The sequence below is a fragment of the Artibeus jamaicensis genome, unplaced genomic scaffold (assembly GCF_021234435.1).
Source record: "Artibeus jamaicensis isolate MK-2021 breed Jamaican fruit bat unplaced genomic scaffold, CSHL_Jam_final contig_3109, whole genome shotgun sequence".
In the NCBI taxonomy this organism is placed as follows: Eukaryota; Metazoa; Chordata; class Mammalia; order Chiroptera; family Phyllostomidae; genus Artibeus; species Artibeus jamaicensis.
The window spans coordinates 465,078-478,826 of record NW_026521716.1 but is presented as its reverse complement, the minus strand read 5'-3'; the positions used below and the strand labels follow the sequence as shown (position 1 = coordinate 478,826).

General features: G+C 57.4%; 1 protein-coding gene across 1 annotated transcript; it reads left to right on the top strand.

Annotated features, from left to right (window-relative positions):
• Positions 1 to 6,663: 6,663 nt before the first annotated feature.
• Positions 6,664 to 12,719, top strand: LOC119041819 (aldehyde dehydrogenase family 3 member B1-like). The gene is made up of 10 exons (XM_053662908.1): positions 6,664 to 6,722; positions 8,863 to 9,025; positions 9,444 to 9,554; positions 9,656 to 9,776; positions 9,989 to 10,074; positions 10,205 to 10,286; positions 10,519 to 10,905; positions 11,510 to 11,676; positions 12,161 to 12,260; positions 12,535 to 12,719. The coding sequence occupies exons 1-10, from the start codon at positions 6,664 to 6,666 to the stop codon at positions 12,717 to 12,719; spliced, it is 1,461 nt and encodes a 486-aa protein (XP_053518883.1).
• The last annotated feature ends 1,030 nt before the right edge of the window (positions 12,720 to 13,749 follow it).

The following is a 13,749-nucleotide window of genomic DNA, read 5'->3' as shown; positions in this document are numbered from 1 at the left end:
AGTTCTGAGGATAAAAAGTGCAGATCACCACGGAGCAGGACATGATGCTGGGGGGTGTCCCGTCTGAGTTCAAGGTTTGAGAAACTGGCAGGGGGGTGGACAGCCAACCAGTAAGCAGTAGTGTTATTAAGGAGATAGGAGCCCCATCGTCTCTTTCTGTCTATGTGAATCCTATTTTCTAAACAAGTACTATGTCATTAGCACATAAATGCTTGTAAGTTATTTAGACCTAAATTAATTTGTGAGTAGAGCTAGTGGAAATTTCTTTTGGCCTTAGGGGCACCACGAGAAATGACTGAGAAGCTAAGGGTGCCAGGAAACGAGACCATCTGGGCACTCGGAGTGAGCTCTCTATGACACTCAGCCGGTGATGTCCTCCCCGACCCAGACGGCTGGCTGCGTCCTTTCTGGGTCTAGTTCTATGGAAGGCGATTAACCCTGTAGTCTGTGAGGCCTGCAAAGGACACCCCAGTTGGCAGATTTGGGGGTCCTGCAGTCACGAGGGCAGTGACAGCCATGGCTACAATGAAGGCCCCAGGCTACCTCCCCTCAGCCTCCCCACCAGGTTGCCCTACACTCAGGTGAAGGGCCAAAAGCTGTCCGTTTTGCATGCAGACTTTCAAAGACAGGCAGGTCCGGAGGGTCACGCAGTGTGACCCGTAGGCTGGAGGAAGCGCCGGCCCTCTGTCCCTCCAGGTCCCAGCCTGCTTCGGGACTGGAAGGGACAGTTCTTTGACAGCAGATGTGGCCACACCCTCCTGGCGGGATTCCAGCCGCGCCCCGATGAAGTTGGGCAACCAGACCGACAGCCCTGCCCGTGCAGCCAGTGGACCTTTGGCAAAGTGTGGGTCCCTGGGCACGTGGGCGGACGCGGGGACTGGCAGGCAGCTTTCCGCAGCCCACACCACACTTCTAACGTCCATCTCGATGCAGGCCCAAGACTGGTGTCCAATGGGCAGCGCAGGCACCGACCAGGCACTGGGACAGAGTGGCTTCCGGTCGAGCTTCCTTTTACTCTAGGGTGGGTTCCCCACCAGGAGACTCTCCATGCCCCCCCGCCACCCCTGGCACGCGGACAAGACCCGCACGCTGACACAGGACAGGCAACAGGCACACACATGCAGAACAGCCAGGGCGACCGGTCACGGCTGCAAGTCCTGGCAGGCTGGCTGGCGGGGGCAGGTGAGCACCCGGCCCCTTGGCAGCTTGCAGTCTGGTGTAATAGTGACATTGCTGTCCTCTCTGCTGACTGTCACCCATGGATGAGGTAACTGGGTGCAGGTTCTGAACTACTGAGTGAAAGCTCAGACTCCATTTCATGGCCTCTGCCTCTGTGATTCTGTCTGTCTGCTCAGGGAGCGTGTAAAATTATGATTCTGAGACTCTATGGGCTAAAATGTTAACGGCCTTTAACTTCTCCATAGCATGTTCGACCGCCTGAAAAGTCTCCTAGAAACACCTAGAGATGCTGGAAAAAACAATAAAAAATTATACATATATATATATATATATATGCTCTTAGGAAAGTAGTATGTCCTCATGTCCTTCAGGGTCAAAACCGAAGTGGAAACTGGAGCCCAGATTATCAAAAAGAAGGCCTGCTGGGGCCGGGCGGGGGGCGGGGGGTGGAGAATGGGCCGGCCCCTGGGACCCAGGACCTGAGTGCTGATGGTCGGGGCTGCAGGCTGGCGGCTGGGGCCTCACGAGGGGACCTCACCACTGAGGCCATGCAGAAAGCCGGCTCCGTAGAAAAGCAAACGGGGAGAAGAAATTCTGCCCACTGGCACCCAAAGATGGAAGGAACTTGGGCCCTGGGTGGAAAAGAGTTTCCCAGGAGAGTCTTCTGATTTCAGGTCGGCTTCTCACAAGGGTAGCGTTCCCACACAGGAGAGGCCCAAAGGTAAGAAGTTAGTATTAAAACATAGTCGTACTACGGCTTAGTGGTACTGCTTAGCTGCTGGCAAAAACACACAGGAAATCTTTCTAGATGGATCCCTGAAGCCCGGCCACCCAAGATTCCTTAGGTAAAGCCCTTCCAAACAAAGCTGAGCTCATGGTCCCAAACTACAGAACACACCGGAGACAAACCGCCGTGAATGAAAGGCAACAGACCCCAAAGGGGCAGGTTTAGGCACCCCCCACTGGCCTCCCCCAGCTTTGAGGATTAGGTACGTTTAGGGTCAGCTTCTCACATGGCTTCCAGTGAGTTCCGACCTTTGACCCTTGGCCCCTGACCCCACTGTGTCATCTTTTCCCCTTGGTGATGGAGTGGACCTAGTGGCTTTCCTCTAACAAGTAGAACACGAGTGGTAGCAGATGCTGAGCCCGTTCCGAGCCCTGCTGCCCTCCAGTGAGTGTGGGCAGGACTGGGGCGAGGGGCCCCCCGTGGCCAGCTTCCCAGTCAGTTTATCGAAAGGCAGATGGTGGGCAGGCCTGAGCTAATTAGAGGAGTCCTTTAAAATAAGGCCATGTACCCTGGCTGGTGTGGCTCAGTGGACTGAGCGCCAGCGTGCGAACCGAAGGGTTGCTGGTTCAATTCCCAGTCAGGACACACACCTGGGTTGCAGGCCAGGTCCCTCCGGTGGGGAGTGTGCAAGGGGCAACCACACATTGATGTTTCTCTCCCTCTCTCTTTCTCCCTCCCTTCCCCTCTCTAAAAATAAAGAATAAAATCTTAAAAAGAAGAAGGTGGCCATGCACGCCCTGTTGGTCTGAAGGAACCCCCGCGGACCACCAGCAGGACAGCGGGGGGCTGGGGGCTGGTGTACCCCTCCATACCACGCCCTCTCCGTTTTGGGGGTGTGAATAAAAACTTTACTCTCTGCACTTTCTTCCCTTTGTGAATTCTTTCAGAGCCTGTGTCACCAAGGACTGTAACATTTTGGTGGCCATATGGGGACATTTTCTATTTCTCCCTCTCTTCCAGCCTCCTGGAGAGAGAGAGGAAAGAAAGAGAGAGAAAGAAAGAAAGAAAGAAAGAAAGAAAGAAAGAAAGAAAGAAAGAAAGAAAGAAAGAAAGAAAGAAAGAAAGAAAGAAAGAAAGAAGAAAGAAAGAAAGAAAGAAAGAAAGAAAGAAAGAAAGAAAGAAAGAAAGAAAGAAAGAAAGAAAGAAAGAAAGAAAGAAAGAAAGAAAGAAAGAAAAGGAAGAAAGAAAGAAAGAGAACAGGGACCTCAGCACTGGCTGGCTGTCTCAGTTGTTTGGAGCGCCATCCATCACTAAAAAATTGCAGGTTCAATTCCCGGGGAGGGCACATACCTAGGTTATGGGTTCAGTCCCCAGTCGGGGCACGTTTGGGAGGCAACCTATTGGTGCTTCTCTCTCACATTGATGTTTCTCGCTCTCAAATCAGTAAACATATCCTTGGGTGAGGACTTTAAAAAAGAAAAGAAAACAGGGCCCTCGGTCCTACAACCGGGAGAGAGTGAATCCTGCCGACACCCTGAGCAAGCGCAGGTGATTCAACGAGGTCCAGGTGAGGACACAGCCCAGCGGGGCCACGAGCCGAGGACCCGGCCCCGCCCGTCTCTCGGCGTGGCAGCTGGCTCCGTCCGTCCAAGCCCACAAACGAGAAGAACCAGAAAAAGCAGGAGAACACGGAATCGTTGTTTCTTATTGTTGTGGCGGTAAAATTCCAATGACATGCAGCTAACACTTTAAAGTGACAATTCCGGGCCCTTTTCTCCCTCTGGGGTCTTTTGCGACCACCACCTCTTCCTGGTCCCAAACTTCTCCATCCCCCCAGGAGAACGCCCCACCCCCGTGAGGCAGTCGCTCCCTCTGCCCCGCCCCCGGCCACCACCACTGGGCTTCGTCTCTACGGATTTGCCTTTTCCAGACATTTCACATAAACAGAGCCCGACAGTAAGGGACCTTTTTGTCTGGGGTCTCCCACTTAGCAGGACGCCTCCAAGGTCCGTCCGGGTCCTGGTGTGTGTCAGTGTCAGCCTCTCATTTCGTTTTAGAAAGACCTTGTTCGTTTGAGAGGTTTTAGGTTCACAGCAGAATTCGAATCCTTTTCTGGCTGACCAATATCCCCTTGCGTGGAAATGCCGTATTTTCCTTCTTCATCGTCCATCGATAGACACTTGGGTTGTTTGCACATTTTGGCTGTTGTGAACAGGACTACTACAAACATCTGTGAACACGTGTTTATATGAACGCCTGGTTTTAATTTGGAAGTGGGGGCTCTGTACCTCGGCTTGGTCACACATTAACCCTACGCTACACGCTTCGAGAAGCAGCCAAAGGCGTGTCCAAAGCAATGCACCATTTTACATTCCCACCAGTAGTCTTCGAGATGCCGGTTTCTCCACGTCCTTGCCAGCACTCACGGCTTCCGCTTTATGGCATTTTGTTGTCTCACTAAAGCCGTTCTCGGGGGTGTGAAGTGACGTCTTACTGCGGTTTGGACTTGTATGTCCTTCATGAGGAGTGAGGTCGCACGCCTTTCCATGTGGTTTTTTTTTTGGCTATTTGTTTATCTTCTTTGCAGAAATGTTTATTCAAGTCCTTTGTCCATATTTAAATTGAGTTGTTTGCCTTTTTTTGCTGAGTCGTATTCTTTATATGGTCCAGATAGATAACCTTTACCAGATATACAATTTCCTCACGTTTCCTCCCATTCCAAAGGTTGTCTTTTTACTGTCTTAACAATGTCCTTCGATTCATATTTGCATAACTCACAGGCACAGACCTCAGTTTGGGGAAGGCCAGAGGGGAGGGGATCTGGGGGCTGGGTGGAGGGGGCTGGCCAGCCGGGGTGGGGGGGGCGGGGATGGGGACATCTGTAACAGAGTCAACAGTGGAGATAAAGAAAAAACTAATGTCCTTTGATGCACAAAAGTTCTCAGTTTGGCCCTGGCTGGTGTAGCTCAGTGGATTAAGTGCGGGCCTGCGAAGCACACGATCGCGGTTCGATTCCCAGTCAGGGCACATGCCTGGGTTGCAGGTCGGTTCCCTGCAGGCCAGTTCCCAGCAGGGGATGCACAAAAGGCAACCATACATTGATGTTTCTCTCCCTCTCTCCTTCCCCTCTTCCCCTCTAAAGATAAATAAATAAAATCTTTAAAAAAAAAAAAGTTCTCAGTTTGGTTGAAGCCTGCTTTATCTACTTTTTTGTTTGTTCATGCTTTGGTGTCACATCTAAGAATCCATTGCCAAATCCAAGGTCATGAAGATTTACCCCTATGTTTTCTGCTAAGAGTTTTATTATTTCAGCTTCTATATGAGGCTGTTGACCCATTTGGAGTTAGTTTCTGTATCTGGAGTGAGGCAGACATTCGACTTTTGCATGTGGTCATCCGATTGCCAGCACAGCATTTGCTGGAGAGACTGTTTTATCCCTCCTAAGTGACCTTGGCGCCCTTGCTGGAAAGCAATTGGCCTGGGTCGTTCGGCTCATTTCCGGATTCTCGATCCCATTCCATTGGCACAAATGTCTTACTTATGTCAGCACGTAAGCCAGGCGCACACTGGTTTTGATTACTGTAGCTTTGTAATAAGTTTAGAGGTCATGAACTGTAAGTCCTCCAACTTTGTTTTCCTTTCAAACATTGTTTTGGACATTTAGGGCCCCTTGCAATTACATATGAGGGTCAGCTTTTCCATTTCTTCACAACATTGGAATTGTGATAGAAATTGTATTGTATTGTACGTGGCTTTGGGGAGTCTTGCCATAGTAACAATCAGTTATCAAGTTTTCCAGCTCTCGGGTCCTTGCTTCCAAGATAACCAAGGAAAAAGGAAACAATGGTTGTCTGGAAAAGAAGGCATGGCCACCAGCAGTCTATTTGCTGCACTTACTGTGCCCAAGGTCAAGGCCATTAAGAAGTTCATCAGTCTGTCCTGGCTGGTGTGGGTCAGTGGATTGAGCACCAGCCTGCAAACCAAAGGCTGGCTGGTTTGATTCCCAGTCAGGGCACAGGCCTGGGTTGAGAGCCAGGTGCCCTGTTGGGACATACGAGAGTCAACCACACACTAATGTTTCTCTCTCTCCCTTCCCCTCTCTCTACAAGTAAATAAATAAAATCTTTTTTAAAAAGTACCATAAAAATTAAGCACTATTGGTACCTCAGAGAGACTCAGAGAGGTTCAGTAACTTGCCCAGGGTCACACAGTAAACAGGAGAATAAAGGAACAAAGGAACGATGCGTCGTGGGGCAGCCACAGGTGCCCGGGCTGGGCCGAGCTCTCTCTGCAGCAGCTGGGGCCGCTTCCTCTCCTCTGAGGATGCTGGCCAGGCACCTTAGGAGAGTGCAGATGAAGGAGCCTGTGGTGCGGGGTCGGGGTACAGGGACCAGGGTGGGCTATAGAGCTCTGTTGGCAGAAGGCTTCCTGGAGGAAGCAGCATTTGCTGCTAGGGTCCCGCTGATACTTTCATCCTGTAATTCCCCCACACCCCGGGTCTTTCTGTTTATGATGTGATTTCCCAAAAGCCTGGAGTTGCCAGACCTGTTCCAGAGCCAGCTGAGCCGGGCTGGGAGGGATGCTGCCAACTTGGGAGAAGTGTGGGTGTGTGAACTGGGTGGGGGCTGGCACCTCTGTACTTCTAGGCGTGGGGAGAGGGAGTCTGGGGGTGGCCATTGTTTCCTGGGAGGCCTGGCAGGTGGCAGAGGCACAAAGGAGACCTGGGCACCGGCAGAGTTGGCTCATTTGGAGGCAGAATGTCAGGCAAAGAGGGCAAAGGCGCAGTGAAGGATTCAAGGTCGCAGCCCGCACTGGTGTACGTGGGGCCGTGGGGGTGTATGTGAGGCCATGGAGCCCCTCGAGGGCAGAGGGGCCAGAGGGTAACGAACCCTGGGGGGGGGGCAGCAGCATGACGGGACTAGGGTGTGAGCCACAGGGCAGGGGCCATGGGCTGGGGCCTGGCTCCGTGCCATGGGGTGGGTGCTGCGCTTCTCTGGGTGCACCTCGGGTCAGGTCTACTGTCTATCCCCCATGGCAGTGCCTGGGAGCAGCCTCAGAGGAGCCCTGCGTCCTGGCCCAGTGCTGGCCGGGCCCCAGGGTAGGGACAGAGCGCTCCCAGGCTGGGGGAAGAGGCAGGGAGGGACCGGGCCATGCCAGGGAATGGGGGAGAGGAACGAAGAGCTTCTTGGGGGGAGAGGCCAGAACTGGGTCTGGTTTCAGGTTTTAAGAGCAACACGCCCTGCTGGTCTCCGGCTCTGGAAGCATCGAGTTCTCATTGTAGGCAGTCTGGACGCCGCAGAAAGATGCTCCGAAGTCAATAGGAAGCTCAGGAACTGGCCAGCACAGGGTCCCTGTGCTAGTGAGGGACGGGCTGTGGGACGGTACGGGGCCCATGTGTCCCAGCTTTCCGGAGGGCAGCTCAGGGCACCTCTCGGAGTCTTGGCTTCCTTATCCTCCCGGTGGGTGATAATAGGACCTTGAGCCCCAGGTAAGATGATACACACCATCACTTGGCTCCAGAAGCCAGTGCGGCTTCTCCTTGGGACCCATGCGGAATCCACTGCCCAAGCAGTAAACCCCAGCTGCCTAGTGGAGCCCCGTCAGGCCTTGACCTGCCTAGCTGCACCTTGTTTCTCAAGACACCCCTCCAGGGGCCCTTGCATGTGCTGGGTGGAGCCACAGGCTGCCCGAGCCCCGGTCAGGGAGAGCTGCGGGAGGCTGAGGGCGGGGGCAGCCCTGGAGCACCAAGGCTTGGTGCTGCTCCAGGCCAGCTCCAGGGCTGAGGTGGGCCCCTGGACTGCCCCACTCCAGCCCGGCTCCTCCAGGAAGCCTTCCAGGGGAAATGGGATCTAGGGCAGACAGCACACTGCCCCTCTGCTCTCTGGGGCAGTGGTCTAGGTGGGACCCCTGCCCCCACTCTCAGGCCTGGCTGTGGGAGTGCAGGACCTGGGTCCTCTTCTGGCCCATGACAAGATTGGACAGTCCTCACTGAGCATGCACCGTGGGCTGTGGGGAGCCCCTGTCCCCACGGGAGGGTCGGACAGTGCCAGGAAGGGCGGCCTTGAAGCCGTGGGGAGGGAGGGCATGCTTGCTTGCAGGTGTTGCCGGGGACCGCTCAGCCTCGGGCCTGTCTCCGGCATTCCTCAGAGGGACAGCCCACTGAGCACCAGCTGCTTCGTGTTCCCCAGAACAGTGACCGTAGCCTAGGATGTCCACTCGTGGTGGGTGGCCAGCCCTAAATGTTCCTGCTTTCCCGATAAGGAAACTGAGGCTCAGAGAGGAGGTGCAGCCTGCCCGAGGCCCCGGGAATGGTGCCCAGGTGCCCAGTTCCGGCCTGAGCCGTCTCATGCCATGGCCAAGACGCGGGTCCTGGGCTCGGGCCATGAGATACTGCTGAAAATGGCCCTTGTCCACATGCACAGACAAATGTAGAGACATGGACACAGGCAGACACACGGACAGACAGAGAGGCACACAGGCAGCCTCCGCCCAGCTTGCACTTGCCCCCGGCCCGCGGTGCCCCGCCCATCAGATGCTCCCCACCCCCGTACCTTGCTTTGAGACTTCGACCTGGGACCACCTCCCCGGAGCAGATCCTGAACCCTCCTCATGTTTCTGGTGCCTGGGGTACCCCCTGGCCTCAGTTTCCCCATCTACCACAGCAAAAGCCCTGTGGTCTCTGAGGCAAGGAACCCTCAGAGTGCCGGGCTAGGCCCGGGGCGGCCCTGGCCGCTGTCCAGTGCTCCTCAGTCGTGCTCGTGGCCTGGTGGTGTGGGTGGAGGAGCAGGCCTGACGGTGTGCAGGGTGCCCGTGTGGGGGCGCAGCGCCAGGCCCGGCCTTTGGGGTTACATGCAAGTCCCAGTGAGGGTGTCCGCGAGCCCCCGTGGTGCCAGCAGATGAGGGGTGGGGGCCCGAGATGGTGGGAACCCCGGCCCACACTGCCCCCACCCTGGCAGGACGGACCCCTTCGAGGACACGCTGCGGCGGCTGCGGGAATCCTTCCGCACGGGGCGGACGCGGCCGGCGGAGTTCCGGGAGGCCCAGCTCCAGGGCCTGGGCCGCTTCCTGCAGGAGAACAAGCAGCTTCTGCAGGAGGCGCTGGCGCAGGACCTGCACAAGGTGTGGGGTGGCGGGAGGCAGGCGCGGGCTGCGTCCCCGGCTCATTCCTGTCCATTTAACGGCCCTTCCCTGGTATGCAGTGGGCACGGGCACTCCCCACATTCACTCCGCAAACCTGTGAGGCAGGTTCGATCCTGCTCCCCGTGTTACCCATGGGGACACTGAGGCGCGTGGGGGTTATGTGACTTGCCCAAGGTCCCACAGCTAGGAAGTGTCGGAGCTGGAACCGGAGCCCAGGCCGCCCGGCCCGGGCTCTGAGCCCCTCATGGCGGACCGTGTGATGCCCAGGAGACGAGCTGTGCTGTCCCTGGAGATTGTCTCCAGTTCCCCAGTAGGGATTTTCGGGTCCCCCCCACCCACACCCGATCTCTTCCCTGTCCTACCCCCACCTGACCCTTGGATTTCACCTCCACCCCAGTCGGTCATCGAGTCAGAGGTGTCGGAGATCATCCTGTGCCAGAACGAGGTCTACCTGGCCCTCCGCAGCCTGAAGACCTGGATGAAGGACGAGCCGGTGGCCAAGAACCTGGTGTGCTGCTGGCTGGGTGGGGGCAGCACCCACAGGACCCCAGAAGTAGGGGACTTTCAGGTGGCCCTGGGCTGAGCCTCACCGTCCACCCTGTGTCCCAGATCACACAGCTGGACTGTGCCTTCATCCGCAAGGAGCCCTACGGCCTGGTGCTCATCATCGCCCCCTGGAACTACCCGGTGAACCTGATCCTGGTGCCCCTGGTGGGCGCCCTCGCTGCAGGTGAGGAAAGGTCCTGAGTCTCACCCCTCACCTTTCCTGGCCCAAAAGCCCTGGAAGGGGCCGGGGGCGGGGGGGAGTGTCTCAAAATTCCATCATGTCTTGCCCCTAGCCTCGCACACCCTCCCTGCCCCTCTGTGTTCTGATGTGCTGCCGGCCACTGGGTGGGTGTGGGGGCACCAGCTCCCCCTAGAGTTTCCCATTTGACACTGCAGGGAACTGCGTGGTGCTGAAGCCATCTGAAATAAGCCAGGGCACAGAGAAGGTCCTGGCTGAGGTCCTGCCCCAGTACCTGGACCAGGTAATGGTGGCTCTGCCCCATGAGCCCCAGTGTCCCACATCCCTGCCCTTGCCAGCCTTGGGAGGTTTGGCTGTCCCTGGAGCCCGCAGTGTCCCCTGAGCCCCCCCCCCCCCCCCGTCCCTCCATGCAGAGCTGCTTTGCCGTGGTGCTGGGCGGGCCTGAGGAGACGGGGCAGCTTCTGGAGCACAAGTTCGACTACATCTTCTTCACAGGCAAGGGGGGGCCCGGCCAGTGCTGGGGGAGCTGGGGAATCCAAGGGCATGGTCGAAAAGACCGAGTGGGCAGGTGGCTGTGGCCCTGTGGTGGGGAGTAGAAATCAGCCAGGCCTCTGGGCCTTGGAGGGGTAGGATTCTGGGGGCGGCACAGTGAGGGGTAGATCCGAGGTGGTGCCTGAACCATGTGGCCAAGGCCAGTTGAGAAGAGGGGTCAACCCCATGTCCCCAGGGAGCCCTCGGGTGGGCAAGATCGTCATGGCTGCGGCCGCCAAGCACCTGACGCCCATCACGCTGGAGCTGGGGGGCAAGAACCCCTGCTACGTGGATGATGACTGCGACCCCCAGGCCGCGGCCAACCGCGTGGCCTTCTTCCGCTACTACAACACCGGCCAGACCTGCGTGGCCCCCGACTACATCCTCTGCAGCCCCGAAATGCAGGAGCGGCTGGTGCCCGCCCTGCAGAGCGCCATCACCCGGTTCTATGGCGAGGACCCCAGGAGCTCCCCGGACCTGGGCCGCATCGTCAGTGACAAGCATTTCCAGAGGCTCCAGGGCCTGCTGGGCTGTGGCCGTGTGGCCATCGGGGGCCAGAGTGACGGAAGTGACCGCTACATCGGTGAGTCCCGCTCTCCCGGCCACGGGACCCCCTGGCTAAGGCCCTTCCACACTGGAGGCCACAGCTGGGCCCAGATGGGCCCCGAGGTTCCCATGGCCCCACTGCTGGAGTCCAGCTGGGTCCATGGTCCTGGTGCCGCAATTCCACGGCACTGATGCCACGGGTCACTGTGGTCTGAGCCTGTGACCCCATGACTCCAAGGCCGGGCTTCCCTGAGCTGGGCCCCAGCATCCCAGAGCGCCCCAGTGCTCAGACTCCCAGCTTCCCTCCCGCCGTCCACTGCTCCATGGTGTGACCCAGGTCCCGTGGGCCCACAATTCCTGTCCCTAGTACCTGCCAGGCTGCTGTTACAAAGCAGCTCCAGGCCTCTGGGCCACACATCTCTGTGTAAAGTGACGCTGTCACTCCAACAGGCTGGGACCTGGGACCTTGGGCTCCAGGGGTCTGAGGTCCAGTCAGCCTCGTGACTGTAAGACCAAGGCTGGGGGTCCTCTGGGCCCTGGTTCCCGGTCACTTCTCGGGGGCCGTGGGGAGACTCTTCCCTAGAACCTCGCTGAGCCTGGAGCCCCGGGTCTGGGGCTGAGCTGAGCCCTGTGCCCGGCAGCCCCCACGGTGCTGGTGGACGTGCAGGAGACGGAGCCGGTGATGCAGGAGGAGATCTTCGGGCCCATCCTGCCCATTGTGAACGTGAGGAGCCTGGCCGAGGCCATTGACTTCATCAACCGCCGGGAGAAGCCCCTGGCCCTGTATGCCTTCTCCAACAGCCAACAGGTGGGGCTCGGGCAGGCCTGTGCAGCACAGCAGCTGACCGGGCGAAATGGTGACCTCCCTCTCACAGCCTGTCCTAACCCAGGTGGCCTGCACAAGGGCACCTGGCAGGGGAGGGCTCAGCATCAACACTGGCCCCGCGTGTGGCTGGTCAGCTCTCTACCCTGGCTGGGGCAGCCTCCACCCAGACAAAGAGTCCCTGCCTGGCGACGGTACCCCTTCCCCTAAGCCACGCAGAGCTTCTGTGAAGGGGAGCAGGACCCCCGTGGGAGTGGGGCAGAGAGAAGAAGCTGGGGTCTGACAGGCAGGCAGGCTCAGGGCAGCCCCTACCCTTTCAGCCTTGACTTCCAGCCACGGCCCTTCCATGGGGAACGTGCTGGAGAGGCAATGTCTGCTCAGTAGATGATGGAGACAGGGGCGTCTTCTCTGCTGCCCCCGGGATGGGAGGGGTCCACGCCCTGTTTCCTGCCCTCCTACCTGCCCCCAGGTGGTGAACCAGGTGCTGGACCAGACCAGCAGTGGCAACTTCGCGGGCAATGAGGGCTTCCTCTACATGACTCTGTTGTCCTTGCCTCTGGGGGGAGTCGGTGAGTCCCGCCCTCCTCCACCCTCTAGCCCCCACCCCTGAGAAGCCTGCATTGGTCCTTCAGACCCAGGAAGGCCCATTTTTGCCTTCACCCACTGTTCAACCTTGGTCCAGATCCCAGGCCTCTCAAGGCCTCAGTTTTCCCATCTGCAAAAAGGGCTCTTAGAATGAATGGCCTGGCTTTCCCTGTGGCCCCGGTCAGTGGTGGGCAAAGGACTGCTGCTGAGGCCGGGGGTGCTGCCCAGCCTCAGACCAGCACTCCCGTGCTCACACAGGCAACAGCGGGATGGGCAGGTACCACGGCAAGTTCTCCTTCGACACCTTCTCCCACCACCGCGCCTGCCTGCTCTCTTACCCAGGCCTGGACAAGCTGAAGCAGATCATCTACCCCCCCTATAGCGACCGGAAGAAGAAGCTGATGACATGGACCTTGAGCGACCATAGCTGCACCCTTCAGTGAGGGCCCTACCCCCAAAACCCTCTGTCTGACTGCTGCCCATGTGCTCAGTGGTCCCTGGGAGGCACTGACCCTGCCTAGGAATGCGAAGTTCCCGCTCAGGGATTTTTCTGAACAGTGTCCCTGCTGGACAGACCTCTGGGCTGCTGGGCTACCTCTCTCAGGGCCAGAGTCCCCTCTGCATTAGGGACAGAGAAGTCACCCCTCTCCCAAGGCTGAGTCCTGCGGTTAGAAAGGACTCCCTTGTATCAGATCCATAATTAGGCTCCCAAAATACGGAGCTATTTCTAACAGCTTCACTCACACCTATTTGGGGAGCTGGGTTTGTCTGACCTGAAGTAATTTGATCTTAAGCCCAGATCTGGTCATGCCTGAAATATGTAATTGCCAAGAACTATGTCTGATGCTGTGCATGCAATCAACAGGAAGGAGTGCAACAGTTGATTAGTGATGTCTGCTATAGGCACAGGGAGGGGCAGTGCCCACAGGGGGTCACAGCTGTCACCTCTGCTGTCACCTCCTAGAATATCAGAGCAGGCAGAGTCTAAATCTGGCCCCTTCGTCTGGCATGTGGGGAAACTGAGGGCTAGAGACAAGATGGGGCTGAACTGAGGAAGGCAGGGCAGAGCTGAGGGATGGTGGGCTTTCTTGAGAAATGTGGGGTGGGATCAATAAACAGAAGCTACCTGGTCAGTTGCGGCAGCCTAGTTCTCTCTCCCCGCAGTCCTCAACCTGGGAGCCCAATCCCTCTAGTCTTGCTTTGGTGGGCTTCTCACCCCTCAGAGCCTGGGTTAGTGGCCTGAAGTTGGGGGAATAAGAGGGAGTATGACCCTCCTGCTCCCCCGGGAGTTGTTGGGGATAGTCGTCTCCAAAAGGGTACAGGGTGGGCTCAAAAGAGGTGCCTAATGAGCTCGTTGATGAGTGAAGAAAAGAATGATTAAGGAAGGGAGATGGATGTATGGGAGGATGGATGGATGGATGGATGGATGGAAGGAAGGATGAATGGAAGGATAGATGGGCGGATGGATGGATG